Here is a 21,894-nt window from a genome sequence, read left to right on the forward strand (position 1 = left end):
GAGAATGCAGAAGTCTGACTTTGGTTCACATTGTTTCCTCACAAACTGCCGTTGTCGCACATACGAAAAGTCTCTCAAGGAGCAATCCAAACACAAGATCCGCTGGGATGAGGGGATTTCTGGATAGGTGGATCTTGGGCTGAATCTGGACTAAATTTCCCTATCTTGGGCCAGCCATAAATACTTCAGTGCATACCCTCCATCTCTGATCCTGTGAAGCCGAAGCCAGGAAAATACCCAAGGTACTATTTCTGGGTTAGTGGAGTCTGTAACCTGAAGCATCTGTAACCCAAAGTACCATTGTATTATAAAAAATGACACCCCTGCCCCTTCTTTGGTCTGCATGGCAATGCGATGGGGAGGGATTCTCCTTGCTGCGTTTCAAATGTGAACATGGCATCTAAAAACATCTGAAGTCGGTTGCAGGCGTGCCTCTTTAGGGCACTGTGACACTGGGTGCCAGCACTGGACATAGCCCTCCTTTGTAGTTGCAGATCACCCCCTGTTGTTTTGCATATTCCCCAGGAACCTTCAGGCAGAAGGATGGAATATATATTTAGTAAACAACAACACACATTCATGATCACTGCAAATGGTGACAGCAGCCGCGAAATTAAAATACGCCTGCTTCTTGGGAGAAAAGCAATGACAAACCTAGACAGCATCTTAAAAGGCAGAGACATCACCTTGCCAATAAAGGTCCATATAGTTAAAGCTATGGTTTCCCCAGGGACGCAGGTGGCGCTGTGGGTTAAAGCCTCAGCGCCTAGGACTTGCCGATCGAAAGGTCGGCGGTTCGAATCCCTGCTGCGGGGTGCGCTCCCGCTGCTCGGTCCCAGCGCCTGCCAACCTAGCAGTTCGAAAGCACCTCAAAGTGCAAGTAGATAAATAGGGACCGCTTACCAGCGGGAAGGTAAACGGCGTTTCCGTGTGCGGCTCTGGCTCGCCAGAGCAGCGATGTCACGCTGGCCACGTGACCCGGAAGTGTCTCCGGACAGCGCTGGCCCCTGGCCTCTTAAGTGAGATGGGCGCACAACCCCAGAGTCTGTCAAGACTGGCCCGTACGGGCAGGGGTACCTTTACCTTTACCTTTATGGTTTCCCCAGTAGTGATGTATGGAAGTGAGAGCTGGACCATAAAGAAGGCTGATCGCAGAAGAATTGTTGCTTTTGAATTGTGCTGGAGGAGACTCTGGAGAGTCCCATGGACTGCAAAAAGATCAAACATGTCCATTCTGAAGGAAATCAGCCCTGAGTGCTCACTGGAAGGACAGATCCTGAAGCTGAGGCTCCAGTACTTTGGCTACCTCATGAGAAGAGAAGACTCCCTGGAAAAGACCCTGATGTTGGGAAAGATGGAGGGCACAAGGAGAAGGGGACAACAGAGGACGAGATGGTTGTATAGTGTTCTTGAAGCTACCAGCATGAGTTTGACTAAACTGCGGGAGGCAGTGGAAGACAGAAGTGCCCGGTGTGCTCTGGTCCATGGGGTCACGAAGAGTCAGACACGACTAAACAACAACACACTTTCAGTAAGGAAGGGTGCTTGGAACAGTTGGGCGCCATTGTCATTATAAGAGAACCAGGGAAGCATTCATGGTGAGTTCTGGCACCTCTTTTTCTATAAAATAGCAATAATAATAATAGGAGGAAAACTCATTTATTTGGTGGAAGAAAACCTTTGGCTCTGACCTACTGCTTTTTTACGCCTTTTTAATGATTGCAAGAATAATTTTTTGAAAAACATGGGAGAATTCATAAAATTTAAATCCACTGACGACTACCACTAATCATTGTTAGAACTACTGCTATGTTTACAGTTCCATTCTGACATAAATTACACAACCCCACCCCCCAAAGTGCTTAACATATTCAGCTTTATTTATGCTGTTTAGTGCTTTAAAATCTGTAGAAGCACTTAACCGTTCTGTAAAAGCACACACACCATCTGGTGCAGTCCTAGCATTAATGGAACAAAACATTGCTTTGAATTTTACCCATCTCAAGACCACTTACTAGTGATTTGTGATTTAAATGTACTCCATCGTTTACTTTCATTTCAGTGCTGAAGCCATACCGGATGCAAATTGGCAATCTGAAACTCTGTACTGAATTGCCCTTGTTAGAGAAAAACGAAAAACGGAAGCTTGAACAAAGTTTTCCAGTTGCACTGCTGTCTTAAATTGGATGGAATGGAAGAGCAAACTCCTTTTCAGCTTTTTGCAGAGCGCTCTATACAAGGAAATTATTGGTTAAAGAAATAATAATATCTAAATAGCACAACCATATGCCAGTGGGAAGTCTGGTACTTAACTGTGGCTGGGGTGTAAGTGTGAAAATGGGTTTGAAGTAGCCAAAGCAATCCACATCTATCCAGAGTTTTGATAACACTTTGAGTGGCCTGCTGATTAATTCAGTGGCTTGTGATAAAAAAGCTAGCACAAAAAAACTAGCACAAATAAAGTGAACTAACTTTATTGATTTACAACAAACTGGGGTAAATGGAGAAAGGTACACACTCCAATAAAATGCTTCACAGAATAGAAAAATAGAAGGGCCATTAAGGGGACGCGGGTGGCGCTGTGGGTTAAACCGCAGAGCCTAGGACTTGCTGATCAAAAGGTCAGCGGTTTGAATCCCCGTGACGGGGTGCGCTCCTGTTGCTCGGTCCCTGCTCCTGCCAACCTATCAGTTCGAAAGCACCTCAAAGTGCAAGTAGATAAATAGGTACCGCTCAGGCGGAAAGGTAAACAGCGTTTCCGTGCGCTGCTCTGGTTCGCCAGAAGCGGCTTAGTCATGCTGGCCACATGTCTTGGAAGCTGTACGCCAGCTCCCTTGGCCAATAAAGCGAGATGAGTGCCGTAACACCAGAGTCGGCCACGACTAGACCTAATGGTCAGGGGTCCCTTTACCTGTACACACTCTGATAAAATGCTTCACAGAATAGAAAAATAGAAGGGCCATTTAGGTCTAAGACCAGGGGTCAGCAACCTAAGGCCCATGGACCGGAAGCGGCTGGCAGAGTTTGTTTGACCGGCCCACAAGCTACCCCCGAATTGAGCTGCCTGCTCACGCAGCACAGAATGGGGACTCGCTTCTGCGGCGCTGAAAATCGCATCTGCGCATGCACAGACGCCGAAAATTGTGGACACGCGCAATCACGCATGCCTGCACTCTGGGGATCCCTCTGTGGGACCGATCCGACCCAGGCAAGATAAACCTTGCTGACCCCTGTTTGACCCCCTTGAAAAAGGCTTTTGCAACAGGTTCTCATGAGGAGTGAGACAGAACTGAATGATTCAACTTGTCACGATAAGAAAGGCAAATCCATACCATGATCAGCTCCCTCCCAGAAACCAATGTCACCACTGTGGAAGGACATGTGGATCCAGAATTGGCCTCCACAGTAACTTATGGACTCACGTTAAGACCGTGTTAATGGAAGACAATCTTACTCAGCTATGAGTGATCGCCAAAGAAGAAGAAACAAAACCAGCAATTAAAGCCACTTCCTGATACTTTGAACAAACTGGCAACAGACAACAGCTTTCAAGAGAGATGAAAAGTATTATTGCCCTAGGTGTACACACTAATTTTGTTTGCCCAGCTGCCATTTCTGGTGAAACAGGAGTTTGGAATTTGTTTACTAATATTAGGATGAGTGTTCACATCAAAGATCATGATGCTGCTCTTACACGGCCTTTAGCAACCTGAAAATGCTATTGTTAGTTGCCCATCACAATGTCTCTATATGGAACCATTTCACTACTATTAAGAAGCCAAAAAGACATTATTGGGTCAGTTTGCTGTTGCAGCGACAGACCTTGGTTTGCCATTTCAAGGATCAGTCTGTGTGAGCCTCCTTCACACCTGTGCGTCTATATTCTGCTTTTGAACAAAGCACAGTTCTTTGTTACACCCAAATACAGGGAACTGTGGTTTGCGCTAACTGCAGTTCCGATCAATCTGTGGTTTCAGAACTAAGCACAGTTCTCTTGGGTCTGAGCTGGCCCATTGTTTTAACTGACCACTTTAGATTAAAAGCACAACAGAAGCAATAAATTATAATAAGCAGTAGCTGCATTCATAAAATTAGCGAGCACACCATTTGCCACATTTGTATGTTTGCCCTTCCTCTGAGGAACTCAAGACAGCCTATATGGCGATAACCCGTTTTATACTCACAATAGTTTGGTGAAGTAAAAGACAGCAAACAGCTTGCCCAAGAGGCTATCCAGTGAATTTTATTGATTATTTAATTTTTGCACTGCTTAATATATTTAAAATATCTCTAAGTGTCTAAGTGGTGCACAAAAAAACCTGAAGCAACAACAGACAACTTAAACAACAAGTATTACAAAAATACAGAGTTACATATGAAAATGTTACATTTTTTGGCATGAGAGGGACAACTTTCTGGGCCGAGTCCAACACCGTATTGTCTACTAGACACTGACTCTCATCACTCACTTTGCTTAATACAATAAATAAGCATGGAAAAACACCCATCCATGTATTCTTGAGTAAAAACATATTGTAGATTGGAAGGGACCCTGAGGATCAAACCCCCTGCAATGAAGGACTATGCAGCCGTCGCATACAGGGATTGAACTTGCAACCTTGGCATTATCAGCGCCAAGCTCTAGTCAACTGAGCTCTCTAGGCTAGTCTAAAGTAAATATAGAGCTCAGTACAGGGGAGATGTGACCCTGTTAATTCTCCTGGCTCTTTCACCCCCATTGACCATGATACCCCTCTGCACAGGCTGTCCAAGTTGGATGTTTAGAGCCACTGCTTTGCAATGGTGCTGCTCCTGTTTGGATGGTAAATTCCCAAAAGTGGTGCTGGTGAACTTGTGCTTGGCCCTTGATAGTTTTCCTTTGACACCAACATGAAACCGCTAGGAGACACCATCCATATATTTGATCTGAGACGTAACTAGAATGCAGATGACATTTATTTCGCCAGAGGCAGGTAAGGCTGTAGGTATACTTAGTGCTTAGGTGCACCAATGGACTGGATGAAGGCGAACGAACTGAGACAATCCAAGCAGCATGTAGCCACACTGGGTAGGTGGACTGCTCACCCACCAGTTCTGGATGAGGGTGTATTCCCCCTAAAGCAGCGGTTCTCAACCTGTGGGTCCTCAGATGTTGTTGGACTACAACTCCCATCATCCCTGAGCTCTGGCCTTGCTAGTTAGGGATGATGGGAGTTGTAGTCCAACAACATCTGAGGACCCACAGGTTGAGAACTGATGCCCTAAAGGATCATGTCTGGGTCTGCCTATTGATCCAGCACATCATTAGTGGTTCAAGTGCCCTCTGTGGCTCAAAGCACATTTCATCAACATCTGCTGATGCACCAGCTGAAACTATACTTGGATGGAGGTAAGCTTGGTCACAGTTATTCTATGCATCTTTGGTAGCCTCCTGCTTAGACCACTGCAAGGAGTTGCCTTTAAAAATGGTCTGGAAACTGTATCTGGTCCAGAACAGGGTGGCAAGACTATTAACTAGAACTGGGCATTTTGATCATATTATGCCACTGCTTTACCAACTGCTCCCAGTCAGTTTCTAACTTAAGGTTCTGGTTTAAAACAATAAAGCCCCGAATTCCTTGGAACCAATTGCCTTTTCCCATACCTACCTTCTTGAGCCTTACAATCCTCATCAGGGGCCCTGATCCTAGTGCTGCTGTCAAATGAGGCTGTTGGCTGTTAGAGAGAGGTCCTTCCCAGTGGTGGCACCCTGGTTGTGGGAGGAGCCCATCTGGCACAATTCTTGTGGTCTTTTTGGCACCAGAGGAACGCCTTTTTATTTGTTCTGAATGTCTCGATTTATTTTATTTTTATATTCGGCCTGCCACCTGAGGGTCACAGGGCAGTTTACAATATAAAAACACAAAAATACATAGCACACAGTAACAAGCAAAAGCAACATCCCTGCCCCCTCCAAGTTTAAAAGGCCATAGATGGTATAATTAGCCAAAGCGTTTGGGCACAATTCTTTACATTTGCATAAGTGAATTTGCACATAGGTAGTGGGCAGATTCTGAAGGAAATCAGCCCTGAGTGCTCACTGGAAGGACAGATCCTGAAGCTGAGGCTCCAATACTTTGGCCACCTCATGAGAAGAGAAGACTCCCTGGAAAAGACTCTGATGTTGGGAAAGATGGAGGGCACAAGGAGAAGGGGACGACAGAGGACGAGATGGTTGGACAGTGTTCTCGAAGCTACCAGCATGAGTTTGACCAAACTGCGGGAGGCAATGGAAGACAGGAGTGCCTGGCCGCTCTGGTCCATAGGGTCACAAAGAGTCGGATATGACTAAAAGACTAAACAACAACAACAACAACAAAGTGGGCTGATAGCAGCACTTGCATGGATTGTTGTTTTACATTACCGTATTTTTCGCTCTCTAAGATGCACCAGACCACAAGAAGCACCTAGTTTTGGGAGGAGGAAAACAAGAAAAAAAATATTCTGAATCTCAGACGCCAGAACAGCAAGAGGGATCGCTGTGCAGTGAAAGCAGCAATCCCTCTTGCTGTTCTGGCTTCTGGGATAGCTGTGCAGCCTGCATTCGCTCCATAAGACGCGCACACATTTCCCCTTACTTTTTAGGAGGGGAAAAAGTGAGTCTTATAGAGCAAAAAATACGGTATATTGTTAAGATTGTATTTTGTCCTTTTCATCTTTGTGAGCTTTCTAGAGAACATGAGTTACTGGGCAGCCAGACAAATGAAGCTAATATTAAACGATAAAATAAAAAACAGAACCGACAGCTAAGCCGATTCATTTCCCATATGTGTCCTTTAGTTGCTTGAAGAATTCATTTAGATTCTGGCTCAGGTGTGTATCTCCGCAGGGTCCAATCCATATCCCTTTCAGACCTAACTCAAATCCGAATGTTCTGGGGCCTGGTTTGAAATAGTTCTGTGTGGCAAGAAGGGAGTTCCCCAAATCATTCCTAGTTTTATCCCAACTACAAGTCTGCTCAGAATTATTGCACCGTAGTAGTAGCTGCTGTAGTTTCGCTCTGTGTAACATACATGGATGCTTCCGGACTGTCGCTATTTCGGGGTGGGATTCAGTCACTTACGGGCAAATTAGGGTTGTGCGATTAAAATAGACTTGGAGTCCCTGAACAACAAACCTTCTCCCCCATACCCACCCAAATTGGACTTTTTGCAGTTAGGAAAGTGGTGGGGAATGCACTGTAAAATGTGGGATAACACTTGCTTCATGCAAGTGTGTACAACCTCCCTGAAAACCAGGGACATGGGAGGGTTAGCTAACATGGGCTAACCTCCCCGTGAACTTTGTGGGAACACATCGGGATGAATGATAAATAAACTGGTCATCTGGAAGCGGCCATATGTGTCGCCGTTTCCTCTCACCTCAAAGGCAGCAGCAACATTCCTGACAAGGGCAATGTTCAGTCAGCTCAGAAGGACTCCATTGGAAGACTGCATTTGTGACCTATGGCCCTATAACGGGCCTTTTTCTTCTGGCAAGCAATGACGAGAATAAGGATCAAGAGAGCTACCAACAGAACAAGTCCAGTGATAAAAAGAGCTTTGAGCACCGAGCTGGCTTCTCCTGGGCCCAGAGTTTTCCCCAAGAATTCTATCCCTGCTCTGCCTTTACCTGCTGAAAGAGAAAGGCATTTGTGAGAAATGTACTCCTTCACCTGGAAGGGAAACGTCAACTAAATAAAAAACAAACAAACCCCACTGTGGGCTGATTGAGACATTTTGCTTTTAGTTGTACATCTTCCCCTTTTAGTTGGGGAAGGGCTGTAGCTCAGGGGTAGATCTTGCATGTAGAAGGTCCCAGGTTCAAAGCTCAGCAGGTAGGTCCTTCCTGAAACCCTGAAAGGTTGCTGTCAGTCTGGGTCAATCCACACTTTTGTTTGTCCTGTGATATCAAGTCATGGGTCCAAGAAGGGTTTCTTTGGCCCTTTTGGTTTCACTGGGAAAACCCACTGTTTACCGCCTGGACCCATGACTTGAAATTATGGGACAATTAAAAGCGTGAATAGGCAACCTTAGTGTAGACCAGGCTTTCTCAAACTTGGATCTCCAGCTGTTGTTGGACTACGATTCCCATCATCCCTAGCTACCAGAACCAGTGGCCAGGGATGATGGGAGTTGTAGTCCAACCCCCTCCCCCCCAAACAGTTGGAGACCCAAGTTTGGGAAACCCTGTAGACAATACTGAGCTATATAGAGTAATGGTTGGACCTGGGGATAGCCCACACTTCCGCTTGTCCTGTGCCTAGAGAGCATGGGTCTGAGCAGTTTTGCCTTTTTGCCTTTGACCCACTGCTTTCCCATGGAAAACCCACTCTTTATCGCTAAATCGGAACAAACGGCAATCCGTGGAAATCCCGATTGCCTTATTCTAAATCAGCGCTCAACCACATGCTTTCCCGTGGGAAAGCAGTGGAGCAAACCAAAGTGTGGATGAGCTCTCAGTCTAAAGCAGGGTCCTGTGCTCCCATCCTAAATGTGTAATTGAATATGGAAAGCATGAACAAGAAGTGGGGGCAAATGCGTGCTTCTAAACATGAGCCTCGTACACACGCACTCATTATGGAACCCGGTCTGGCCTCTTGAATGTTCTTTTTGTGGCAAACCTGGGTTTGCTCCATGAAATGTGAAGCGGCCCAAAGTCATACCTTCTCCAGTCTTCTTGCCATTGACTGTAAATGTGTCATATTTCGTGGTTGTGACTCCACGTCCCACACCATCTGAGCGAAGGAAATAAAAGCAATGTTGGAGTCCTCAATTAACCACAGTTTGTTCCTTTATCCAAACCAGGAGTCTACGATTACTGACGGGAATTGGTAAGAGGATATATTAATTTGAGCGAAGGAAATAAAAGCAATGTTGGAGTGCTCAATTAACCACAGTTTCTTCCTTTATCCAAACCAGGAGCCTGTGATTACTGACGGGAATTGGTAAGAGGATATATTAATTAGGTTTAATACTCTAGAGACCCACGTGTGTGGGTTAACAACAACAAGAACAGCTGGTTGGCCACTGTGAGATCAGGGTGCTGGACTAAGTGGGCTTTTCAACAAGGCTTTTCTCATGTTCTATGACTACTTGGGTGCATAAGCATGTTACAAAGGAACCTTACCTGATTCAACAATAGTGTAAGTTGTCTCCATCCCAGCATGGATGTGATCGTGTACGTGGCAGTGCAGAAGCCATGTCCCAGGATTGAATGCTACAAGTTCAACAGTCTGAAACGTCCCAGGGAAGAGGTCATACATATCTCCTCTGTGATTGTGATCCTTCTGTGTCAAAGACAGGAGAGCATTGAGTAAATTCAAAGCTTATCCCTAGGTGGTATAAGTAGCTCACCCTCTGTTTTTATGAGCTTTTGGGATTTCCTGCTGTAGGAATTCCAAATTACTAGAAACATTCCGGTCTGAAAGGTGACTGTGCTGATCAGATGATCAGAGGGCATTCTTATACAGCTCTTTGGGAATGTGGCCCAAATGGGATACAGTGGTATCTCAGGTTAAGTACTTAATTTGTTCTGGAGGTCTATTCTTAACCTGAAACTGTTCTTAACCTGAAGCACCACTTTAGCTAATGGGGCCTCCTGCTGCTGCCACGCTGCTGGAGCACGATTTCTGTTCTCATCCTGAAGCAAAGTTCTTAATCCAAGGTAATATTTCTGGGTTAGCGGAGACTGTAACCTGAAGCGTCTGTAACCTGAAGCGTATGTAACCCGAGGTACCACTGTATTCTGGCCACCCAGTCACCATGCAGAAACAGCCATATGGGGATCCTCTGTGATTATTGCAAACAATTTTTTTTGGTATGTGACTATGAAATCTCTTATTTCAGTGGGGGAAGAGAACCACATGCTTAACACTCTTTCTCTCCTCACCTCCCCTTCCTTTTTTAAAAAAGGGGACATTGAAGTGCTTAGCTTGGCAGAATCATACCCTCTGCTTTGTTTGCTTTTTGAAACTCTGAGAAGATAAAAAAGAAGAAGAAGCTCCCCTTCTGCCTCATTTGAGGATGGGCAAATATGACCATTTTTGTTTATCTTATTTTTTTCTTAAATTCAGTTTTCCACATCTCCATATCAGTCTGCAATTTATTTATTTTTAAAGTTTTCATGAAAAATCAGCTGCATTTAGCATATTTTTGTCTGCAGTTTTGCCAGCGGCACAAAGTAAATGGTTGGAGATATGAATTCTCATCTATGTGGAAGATATACACCCACAGCCATATATATATATATATATATAATCTAATCCACCAAAGGGATTTACTTATAGAAGCACCCTCCACTTATGTATCACTCTTCAGGGATTAATAGGATATAATCCAAGTGCATTGTGTTTATGGAAAAGTAGCTAATTGTAGCAGCATGACCAAAATGCTTTACCTCCTTTTACTAATTGTGACCTACTAATTTCCTGCTGGTATAGGATTTGCATGCAAACGTGGTTTGTTTGCAATAACATCCCCGCTCTGAGAGCTAATGCTTTCTATTTAAGTTATTCGTCACAATGCAAATGGTACTATTTTGCTTATACCAACCTTGAACAGAAAGCTCTCTCCATGGAAATGGACAGTATGAAGGTCAATTTCATTTCCCATTCCAATCAGGTACCAGTTGGTGTTTTCCCCTTTGTTCATCGTTAGCCCATGGAGATTGTCATAGATCTTTCCATTGATTGCTGAAGGGAGAGATTTGCAAAGTTTGCAGAAGCATGCAGGTTTATCAGTGTGCTCCACTGCAAATTAAAATCAGGTATATACCGTATTTTTCTGTGTATAAGACGATGCTTTTCGCTAAAAAAAAAATCAGACAAAAATTGGGTGTCATCTTATACACGGATAGTGAATGCAGAGAGGGGACGGGCGATTAATGGCAGCAGCAAACAGGAGATTGGCAGCGGTGATTGGGCGGGTGATTGGTGGCTGTGGCAAGGCCTGCTGGCGATTGGCTGTGGCTGCCGCAATTGGGCAGGTGATTGGTGACTGTGGCAAGTGGGCAGGTGGGCTGTTGGGGGTGGCGAGCGGGCAGACAATTGGTGGCTGTGGCAAGGTGTGCAATGAGCAGTGGCTATGGCAAGCAATCGGCAGTGGCGGGCAGGCGGGTGAGCCATTGGCGGAAGTGACCCCCCCCCCGAAAGCTAAACTACTTTATTAATTTTGGGTTAAAAAAATTAGGGGTCGTCTTATACACGGAAAAATACGGTACATTATTCAAAAATTCTGCTCTTGCTAGAATGATTGGCTTGGATCCAGAGAATCCCTTGCCTCAGTGGATTTCCTCTGGTCTCCTCCCTCCTACTGGCAACTCTCTGAACCACATGCTTTGCCATTCCAGGGGATTTCCAAACCCTCCAGATCAGCTTTCGCTAGAGCAGGAAGCAGGCAACAACTGTTGAAGAAGTATTTCTTTAGATCAGGCATGTCCAACTTTCAAGAGACTGTGATCTACCCCCACTATAAAAACAAACAAACTGGCAGTGTTCTACCCATTGGATTGACCAAAATTGTTGAGCTTTTTTTTTTGGGAAGCCAAAGTTGTTGATCAACCAGTAGATCATGATCAACCAGTTGACATCCCTGCTTTATATTAAAGCTTTTTATTTCCAAGCATTTCTTTGTATTAAGGTTTTCATTTCTAAGCCCTGCAAGGAAAACCCCCTCTCTTATTTACCTGTTCACCAGCAGGTCCTTGTCTGAATGTTTTTCCCGCTTGAAAAGCTTGTCACACAGAAAGCAAGTACCTCAGGAGGTGTCCTTGACACAATGCTTTCTTAAGTGCAGGGAGCATTTGTGTTGCCTATCCTCCAGCCCCATCAGTCCTAACAGAACTATAACAGAGAAGCGCTTTGAATGTCTGCATTTATTCCCGCTTAGTGCATGTCGCATTGTGCAACTGTTCAGTAGCAAACCTGAATGTTTCACGAAGTATAATAATCCTATGCTCAACAGCATACCATGCATATTGTTCCCTTCCACAAAGTCATCGGTGTGGTTGAACGCCTTCGGATCCTCCTGTAGATATTTCTCAATGTTGTCATTCAAATACCAGGACCTGTTTTCATCAAAGACCAGGAACAGAAGGGCAAATTCTCGGTCAATGTCTGTTCTTAAACCTTTTTCATTTAAGACTCCTTTTCTGCAAATAATAAGCGGCCCGATCAAGCCACTGTACATATCCTGGAATTAAAGAGAAATGGAAAACAGGGAATAATATTGTGTTAAAAACACTGTACAGTGGTACCTCGGGTTACATACGCTTCAGGTTACATACGCTTCAGGTTACAGACTCTGCTAACCCAGAAATAGTACCTTGGGTTAAGAACTTTGCTTCAGGATGAGAACAGAAATCGTGCTCCAGCGGTGTGGGGGCAGCGGGAGGCCCCATTAGCTAAAGTGGTGCTTCAGGTAAAGTATGGAACTCCAGAACGAATTAAGTACTTAACCCGAGGTACCACTGTATTGTGTTTTTAATATTTGATTGGGAGCTGCCCAGAGTAGCTGGGAAAACCCAGCCAGATGGGCGGGGTATAAACAATAAACAATAAATTATTATCATTATAGATGATAGATGCATGCAGTTATTTTGTTCAAAAACCAGCTTTTTAAATGAAAGGCCCCTAAAGCAACTGTGATAACAAAGAGCCATGCCAGAATAACAACTATAATAATGTAGCAAAGTGTTAGAACAGCGGTCCATGGGGAGATTGGGGGAGATCAGGATCCAGGTTTGAATCCTGTTCCCCATCCCTGATTTACATTTGGCTTTGTACAGATGGAGCTTGATAATATAGTACTCATTTAACATTTTCCAAGGGTGCTCCCATAAAAGACACACAGGGCATGGGGCAGGGGCACACCTTCATTACATTTACCTTTACAAAATGCACTGTTGAGTAGTAAACCCAAGTGATACAGTTGGGATCAGAGACTCCAGGTCCTGACCTTTCTGGGACGTTCCATCGGTAAGTGTTTATTTCTCCTGTCCACATATATAAAAAGGAATAAAGAACAGTTTGTCAAAATCCAAATATCTCATGAAACTCAGTACTTTGGTTTAAAACCAAAACATTAAGAACAGTAGCTTTTAAAAATAATATTTCTTAATTATCATAACTAAACATTATAAATTTAAAACAGTAAATATAAACCACACACACAAAAAACCATTTTCACATCATATTAAATCCACATTTTGGGATTACTCAGATCCCCGATTTCCCTCCATTCCCACCCCTGGTTCTTTTGTATGATCTTATATTATACATGTCTGTAATTTCCTTATTCTTAATTATTTCCAAATTTAACATTATTCTTAATATTACAAGTGTTTTTTAAAAACCTGCTATTGTATACACTTTCTTGCAATGCTTTTGTAAATATGCAATAAACATTTTCCATTCTTTTTTATATTTGTTGTCTTTTTGATTTCTTAATCTTCCAGTTAATTTAGCCATTTCAGCATATTCCATTAATTTAAGTTGCCAGTCTTCCTTAGTAGGGACTTACGGTTCTCAAGCTGGTATGGTACAAAACTCAAAAGGTGTTAACACCACCCCCTACCAAAATTAAGGATTTCCAGTCCTTAATGAAAACATCGTTTTTTTAAAAAATGAAATATTTATTTCCCACCTTTCTGCTACTTAAGGCAACTTACAACAAACAGTTCAGACTCACAATAAAATTAAACACACTAAAACACCATAGCAGCAATGTGATGGTGTTGGGCAATGCAAGCAATCCCTGGCCAAAATCTGTTGATTGTATTAATTATACAACCATCTTAACTTGATATTTTTTTTAAAATGTGGCCACCCCATAGGTCTGCCAGCATCAAGACATCTCCATATTTCCCTACTGCGATTAATTCTAGTTTAGTGTGCATTAAAATACCAAACGGAACACATTGTTAACAGAACCTAAAGACTTGGAAACATGCAGTGTAATTCACCTGGCATCGTGGTGCGTGCTTTATTCCCAGCCGCTGTTGCTTCTACGCCATGTGCCGATACTGAATATGGACGACTAGCTTTGTTCTTAAACACAATTAGTATTGAGTCACCAACTTCTGCATGGATCAAGGGCCCTAAGGTGGTGGTGGTTGTTTGAAAAAGTCAAAAAGTAACAGAGAGGCATGATGCAAAGTTAAAAGATAAGAAATGAAAACACAAAAACACACACACAAAAAATGCTGAGCACCATAATCTTCCATATCAGGGTTTCCCAGACTTGGGCCTGCAGCTGTTTTTGGACTGGTCCTGCGAGCTGAGAGATGATGGGAGTTGTAGTCCAAACACAGCTGGAGACCCAAGTTTGGGAAACCCTGTTCCATGTTATTGTTGGGCGTTCACCGCTCAGTGGAAATGTACTTGTTTTTTCTCTCTAGCTTTCGATTACGGTTAGACTATTTTTGAATCTGTCTTGCTTTATAGCACTTTTTGCGGTTTTATTATTAATGTTATCGGCACTGTTGCTGGTTCTCATTTTATTTTCATTCTGCTATTTGTAATTATATGGTTTGTTTATGTTTTATGTAAATACTTTGAGGTCGCCTGTGATGAAAAGCAGTTTATAAGAACATTAAAACACCTTCTCATTCTAACGCTAGACAAGACTGGAAATGAATAATAACCAGGCCTGTTACTTGATTGGAGAGAAAAAAAAGATTAATTGAGTAGCAGTGCAACCGTAGGCATGCCAACTTGGAAGTAAATCCCACTGTGTTCAGTGCCATATAGTTTTCAACAAAGAATGTGCTAGAAGGTTGTTCATATTTTCTCTAGCAGCCATTAAAGGAACCTGTGGCCCTACAGATGCTGTTGAACTTCCAGCTCCCCCTAGTCCCAGGCAGTATGGCCAAATGGAGATAGGAAGGATGGTGGCCTGTCCCATTTTGCCACCTGAGGTAAAACAGGAAGATGTCACACCCCCCCCCCACCCACTGCCACTACAGCCTTGCTAGCTGGAGTTGTGGGGCAGCAGCAGCTTCTGGTGAAAACTCGCATGAGTTCCATGAGGTCTCACAAGATCTCCCTGGAAGCCACCACTCCTGCTTCTCCTCACTTCTCCTGTGGCAACAGCAGGGGCAGGTGCAGTACCCATGGGGGCAGGGCTGTCTTAAGCATATGCGGCACCAGGATGCAAAGATCCGCCTGGCACCCTCCCGGTTCCCCAGTCCCAGGCACGCAGGAGGGCAGAGCCAGCTGGCCACCTCAGCGTCTTGCTGGCTTGGTCACCCCCAAACGCAGAGCCACCCGAAGCAGAAGAGCCCGCCGCAGTGCTCCAGCCAATGGGCAGGCTCAACTCTTAGGCTCTGGACTCTCAGCCTGGTGCCTCTGACAGCCCGGCACCTGGGTGCCCTGCGCCCCTAATGCATATGGGTAAGATGGCCCTGCATGGGGGCGCTGCCCCATGGGCTTCTGCCGCCCGAGACAGCTGCCTCAGTTTGCCTCATGGTTGGGCCGGCCCTGTAATCAACACCAGAACATAGCTGTCAACGTTTTCCCTTTTTTCAGGGAAATTCCCTTATTCCGAATAGGATTCCTTGCAAGAAAAGGGAAAAGTTGACAGCTGTGCACCAGAAGGGTCACAAGTTTCCCATCCTTGCTTTAAACGAAGGCTGCACAAAGCATCTTATTTACTCTGCTGCTGAAGTGAAGTCATTCAACTTATTACTAATGAAATATTTTAAAATAAATCATTGAACTTAAAAGAAGAAGAAACCTGCACACACATTTCTTCCAACCTTAACTCGGACCAATAATTGAGACAGTTCACGGGAACTCTAATGATGTAGCTCCATCTCCTGGTGAGAAGCTTGATTAGCCTCTCTTCAACTGCGATTAAATAAAACTCTTGCAGAGTGGATGCATTCAGATGGCAGCTTTAAAAGGGGCTAGCTTTCCTCCCATGCTGCGTCCTTTCCTTTTCCTCACAAGCTGAACCAAATACCAATGCTTAATATTTGCAAGGTGCTTTCAAGAATTTCAAATGAGTTACGTAGCCCCAAATTTCTCACCTAGAATTTGCAGGTGTCGCTCCTTTGCGCCCCTCTTTTTGTGCTCCACGAAATCTCCACTTTTGTATTCTCTATAAACCGACTTCTTGTACTTTGAACCAATGAGGCCTTCACCTTGGCTCACAAAGACATGTCCGTAACTTGAAAACATTTTACAAGGCGAGAAAACAGTTTAAAAGACCCCCAAAATATTTACCATTCTTAAGCAGAATAATAAAAAGTGAGGCAATGATAGAAAGAGGGTGACACTTAAAGAGGCAAACTGTGTTCTGAATAGCTGGACAGTGAAATTTGTAGGCCTTGTTTACCTCAGGATGTGAGAGGGCCGAAACGGAAATAACTGAAGCGATGCACAGTGCAATCCTATGCACATTTACCTCAGCTGCAAGTCCCACTGTGTTCAATAGGGTTTACTTCAAGATAAAGGTACCTTGGGTTGCAATTCTCTGCAAAACCTGCTTGGAATTAAGCTCCATTGAATAGCAGAGCATACTTCTAAGTAAATATACATAAGCTCAGGCTGCAAGTGCCTAATTTCTAAAGACAAAAGGCTCAAATCTGCCAGGAAGCCATGACCGGTGACCGGGGAAACAAAGGATGATGCTGTGAATTTTGGTTCTCTCGGGTTGTCTTGTTTCCACATTTTAATCCACCTCCACCTTTAAACATCAGTTTGCTATTTTCTTGTTAGCATTTTATATGTTAGCATATGCTTGTTAGCATTTTAGTGTGAGTTTATTTTAATAAATATGCAGTTTTGACCAATATGCACATTTCTGCAAGCAATTTACCCCGGTGCAACACATTTCTGCATGCTATCTTCACTAAAATATGCATTTTTCTGTGCTTTCCCCTAACATAATGCATTTATATATATACGGTATTTTAAAACACATTGTTGAGTTGAAGAACTGTATCATGAAATTCAGAGGACTGTGAATCTCAAAGGACAGCTGGGCTTTGGTTCACAAATTAGATCCAGAAGTGAGAATTTGGCAGTTTATCCTATCAAAATCAAATTTGTCCCTTATCTGTACCTTTCCTCTTTGCTTGTTGCCTCCATCTTCTGCTCTGCTCTGTTCTTATCGGGGGCATAGTCCCACTCCATTTCTTCGGCAGCAATATAATATGTTCTCATGGTTCCATAGTGCCTCCCATCGTGAGGTGTTTTGCCACAGGGCTTAACTTCATAAAGCTCCTTCATCCCTCCTGTAAAGTGATCGAACGTCCTGCAAACCAACTGGAAAGTCCCTGAAAGGAAATTGTGACATTTATCACCATGCTAGCTGCTCGAGGAGATGATTGTTGGTGTTATTGCACTTCAAATCACTGTACCCAAAGCAGAAATACAGCACCCCTCTGCCTGCCGGCTACAATCTAAAGCGAAGAGACAATATATATGAGTGTGGGGAATGAAATAAAAGGGAAGTCTGTTCAGCTGGAGGGGAAGCCAAGGTGAACAGATGTGTCTTAAGGAAGTGGGAGAGCATCAGCTGTCAGGAGGCATACAACTGTAAAGGTAAAGGTAAAGGGACCCCTGACCATTAGGTCCAGTCGTGCTCGACTCTGGGGTTGCGGCGCTCATCTTGCTTTATTGGCCAAGGGAGCCGGCATACAGCTTCCAGGTCATGTGGCCAGCATGACTAAGCCGCTTCTGGCAAACCAGAGCAGCACATGGAAATGTTGTTTACCTTCCCGCCGGAGCGGTACCTATTTATCTACTTGCACTTTGACATGCTTTCGAACTGCTAGGTTGGCAGGAGCAGGGACCGAGCAACGGGAGCTCACCCCTTTGCGGGGATTCGAACCGCCGACCTTCTGATTAGCAAGTCCTAGGCTCTGTGGTTTATCCCACAGTGCCACCCACGTCCCTTCTGCGGCTGTAGAAAACTAGAAAAGTAAAAGGGTGCAGGTGGGGAATAGAGAAGGTGAGCAAAGATTTGAGAAGAAGATTTGAAACAGCAGAGTGAAGGATCAAGGGAGGAGTATGTAGGGGAAGATTGGATTATTTGACACAGAATCACAGAACTGTAAAGCTGGACGGGACCCGAGGGTCATCTATCCCAACCCCTCCAGCAATGCAGGAAGATGCAGGTGGATCAAACCTGTGACCATGACGTTAACAGCACCATGCTCTAACAGATTGAGCTAATTGGTGGTACATTTACATTTTAAATGTTTTGCTCCTGTTGCGAATTGCCCACGGAATGTGACCAAAGGAGGGTATAAAAATGCTTCACACACATATATACATATGGATGGGGACACAGATGGCGCTGTGGTCTAAACCACTGAACTTCCTGGGCTTGCAGATCGGAAGGTCAGATGTTCGAATCCGCTCGATGGTTGTGAGCTCCTGTTGCTCTGTTCCAGCTTCTGCCAACCTAGCAGTTTGAAAGCAAGTAGATAAACAGGTAAACGGCATTTCCGTGTGCTCTGGCACTCATCACGGTCTTCCATGCACCAATAGCTGGCCACATGACCCAGAAAGCTGTCTGTGGACAAATGCCAGTTCCCTCGGCCTGAAAAGCAAGATGAACGCCGCAACCCCATAGTCGCCTTTGACTGGACTTAACCGTCCAGGGTTTCTTTACCTTTTTACCTCTCCCTATACATATGGATGGAACATGGGGGGCGCTGTGGGTTAAACCACAGAGCCTAGGACTTGCCGATCAGAAGGTCGGCGGTTTGGTTCAAATCCCCGTGATGGGATGAGCTCCCATTGCTCGGTCCCTGCGCCTGCCAACCTAGCAGTTCAAAAGCACGTCAAAGTACAAGTAGATAAATGGGTACCGCTCCGGCGGGAAGGTAAATGGCATTTCCGTGCGCTGCTCTGGTTCGCCAGAAGCGGCTTAGTCATGCTGGCCACATGACCCGGAAGCTATATGCCGGCTCCCTCAGCCAATAAAGCAAGATGAGCGCCACAACCCCAGAGTCGGTCACGACTGGACCTAATGGTCAGGGGTCCCTTTACCGTTATACATATGGATACAGAAGGAAGACATTGCTGCAGATTCTGCAGCGGCCTCTTTTAGCTGTGTTTTGCCCTTGTATAACTTGATGGATGGAGATGCACACATGAGGAAGGCACTCCCTTACAACACAGCACTGACAATAGTATTATTGCAATGTTGACTATAACATAGCAGTGTCTTGCATTGCATCAATGCTATGTCCTTTGGCTCAAGCAGTTTATAAATCAGTTGATACACTGATACTTCAAAGTAGAGGCTCAATGAGCGTATGGATGCTACAGCAACATTTACAGTGTTCTAAACATTCATAACCCAGTGAGCATCACAATGATTTGATTTATCAACACACATGGTGACAGCTTTGTAGTCGCATGGAGAAGGGATGCTCAGGTCCCACTCCCAAAAACCTACCTACTTGGTCTGGCTGCATCAGGGCTGTTGCCGACGTGTGAGGGAACAAAGCAAGGGTATCCCTGGTTGTGCCACCCAAGTGAATGGTGTTCCCTTGGAAATGAATACCATGCATGTCTGTTTCCGTGCCTAGTCCAATACTATGCCAAGAAACCTTGTCATCCTTGCACATGGTGAGTCCGGGCAGGTTCCCAAACAGATAGCCGTTGACAGCTGAAAGTAGAAAAAACACTCAACATCTCAGAATACTGTGCTTTTGCAAACCCACAACTGAATTTGCTCATATTCACCTGCTTGTTACCCTTGCCTCTCTGCTCCTCTGTTCTCAACTACTGGCAAATTTTAGGGCTCAACTACACATTATACTGGGACATGGGTGGAGCTGTGGGTTAAAGCACAGAGCCTAGGACCTGCCGATCAGAAGGTCGGCAGTTCGAATCCCCCCGACAGGGTGAGCTCCCATTGCTTGGTCCTAGCTCCTGCCAACCTAGCAGTTCGAAAGCACGTCAAAGTGCAAGTAGATAAATAGGTACCGCTCCGGTGGGAAGGTAAACGGTGTTTCCGTGCGCTGCTCTAGTTCGCCAGAAGTGGCTTAGTCATGCTGGCCACATGACCCGTAAGCTGTACGCCGGCTCCCTCAGCCAATAAAGCGAGATGCGCGCCGCAACCCCAGAGTCGTCCACGACTGGACCTAAGTCATGGACCTAAGTTCAGGGGTCCTTTTACCTTTACCTTACACATTATACACAGATGTGCAAGAAATGTGCCCTGCCTACCTGTCCAATTTGGCTCACCAGGGAAAAGGGAGATTAAGATCTGTTCCAGTGGCCAGAAAGGCTTCCCCTGCCTTAAGGAATAGTTGACCCGGCTGACAAGGGATGAACACTCGCCTCTGCCAGAACTGATCATATCTTGGGAGGTTCTGTGAGGAGAGCAGTGATTGGGCTCTAGGTTTTGGTTCCCTCGGTGGGGCTACTGGGTGGATTCAATCCACCTATGACTGACATCAAAGATAAAGCTGTCATTTTCAAGATGACACCACATCCTCTGGGCACAATAAACATGAGTTCACTTACATATGTAAGTAACTCTGGGAGCATCATTAGGGTAATGCATGATCATTTATGTGCCATTTCGGTTCACAGGAATGCTCACAAACTCAATGTATAATGAACTCATTCAGTTTAGTTCATGTCCTGTGAACTCGGCACCTATCTGCCGGAGGCAAAGAAGCTGTCTAGAGAACTTCATTAATGCTTGCCTGCTTTATTATTAAGAGGACCAAGTCATCTCTGAACTTGTCCTCCAAATAATTCAGATCTTGCAGACAGGATACTAATAGGCAGCAGCGGCTTGAGTCTTCATCCAGGCTGCGTTGTAGCATTTAACACAACCCTACAATTAAGTTCGCAGAAGACAATGGTTTACATTTCTTCCTGGCTTGCTGTCCTGACACGCAGGTCAGTCCTTTGCGGCCTCCTTGAAAAAAATACCAAACTTTTGCAAAGTTTCCCTAGAAGTGCCTTTTGCTGGTCCTCGGCAAGTAAGCTTGATTTAACACTTCTTTGACTTCAAGCTAAGTTTGTATGTTCATGGAGTTTTCTTGGCAGGGATACTGGAGTGGCTTGCCGCTTCCTGCTCCAGGTGGATCACGTTTAGTCAAAACTCTCCACTATGACCTGTCCGTCTTGGGTGGCCCTGCATGGCATAGCTCATAGCTTCTCTGAGTTATTCAAGCCCCTTCGCCACGACAAGGCAATGATCCACAACAAGGCTGTATATTGTCTTCCTGCTTATTTAACTTATATGCAGAATTCATCATGCGAAAAGCTGGACTGGATGAATCCCAAGCCGGAATTAAGATTGCCAGAAGAAATATCGACAACCATATGCAGGTAACACAACTTTGATGGTAAAGAACCTCTTAATGAGGGTGAAAGAGGAGAGCGCAAAATATGGTCTGAAGCTTAACATCAAAAAAACTAAGATCATGGCCACTGGTCCCATCACCTACTGGCAAACAGAAGGGGAAGAAATGGAGGCAGTGAGAGATTTTACTTTCATGGCCTCCATGATCACTGCAGATGGTGACAGCAGTCACGAAATTGAAAGACGCCTGCTTCTTGGGAGAAGGGCAATAACAAACCTAGGCAGCATCTTAAAAAGCAGAGACATCACCTTGCCAACAAAGATCCGTATAGTTAAAGCTATGGTTTTCCCAGTATGATGTATGGAAATGAGAGCTGGACCATATAGAAGGCTGATCGCTGAAGAATTGATGCTTTTGAATTATGGTGCTGGAGGAGACTCTTGAGAGTCCCATGGACTGCAAGAAGATCAAACGTAGCCATTCTGAAGGAAATCAGCCCTGAGTGCTCACTGGAAGGGCAGATCTTGAAGTTGAGGCTCCAATACTTTGGCTACCTCATGAGAAGAGAAGACTCCCTGGAAAAGACCCTGA

At 44.7% G+C, this 21,894-nt stretch overlaps 1 protein-coding gene across 4 annotated transcripts in view; it reads right to left on the reverse strand.

Moving 5' to 3' along the window:
* Positions 1-6,657: 6,657 nt before the first annotated feature.
* HEPHL1 (hephaestin like 1) overlaps positions 6,658-21,894 on the reverse strand; it is a 37,415-nt gene continuing 22,178 nt past the window's right edge. For 2 of the 4 annotated variants that reach the window (XM_081909600.1, XM_081909597.1), the window contains 10 exons: positions 19,434-19,646; positions 17,085-17,298; positions 16,048-16,187; positions 13,981-14,115; positions 12,905-13,011; positions 11,987-12,209; positions 10,572-10,711; positions 9,148-9,307; positions 8,684-8,755; positions 6,658-7,653 (listed from right to left, as the gene is read on the reverse strand). In XM_081909600.1, coding sequence (XP_081765726.1) covers positions 7,448-7,653; positions 8,684-8,755; positions 9,148-9,307; positions 10,572-10,711; positions 11,987-12,209; positions 12,905-13,011; positions 13,981-14,115; positions 16,048-16,187; positions 17,085-17,298; positions 19,434-19,646 — 1,610 coding nt within the window. In that variant the 3' untranslated portion in view covers positions 6,658-7,447. Of the gene's footprint in view, positions 7,654-8,683; positions 8,756-9,147; positions 9,308-10,571; positions 10,712-11,182; positions 11,422-11,979; positions 12,210-12,904; positions 13,012-13,980; positions 14,116-16,047; positions 16,188-17,084; positions 17,299-19,433; positions 19,647-21,894 lie in introns of those variants that run through there. The other 2 variants (XM_081909598.1, XM_081909599.1) reach the window with 2 other exon arrangements.

This window comes from Podarcis melisellensis (assembly GCF_964234715.1).
Source record: "Podarcis melisellensis genome assembly, chromosome: 4".
Taxonomy (NCBI): Eukaryota; Metazoa; Chordata; class Lepidosauria; order Squamata; family Lacertidae; genus Podarcis; species Podarcis melisellensis.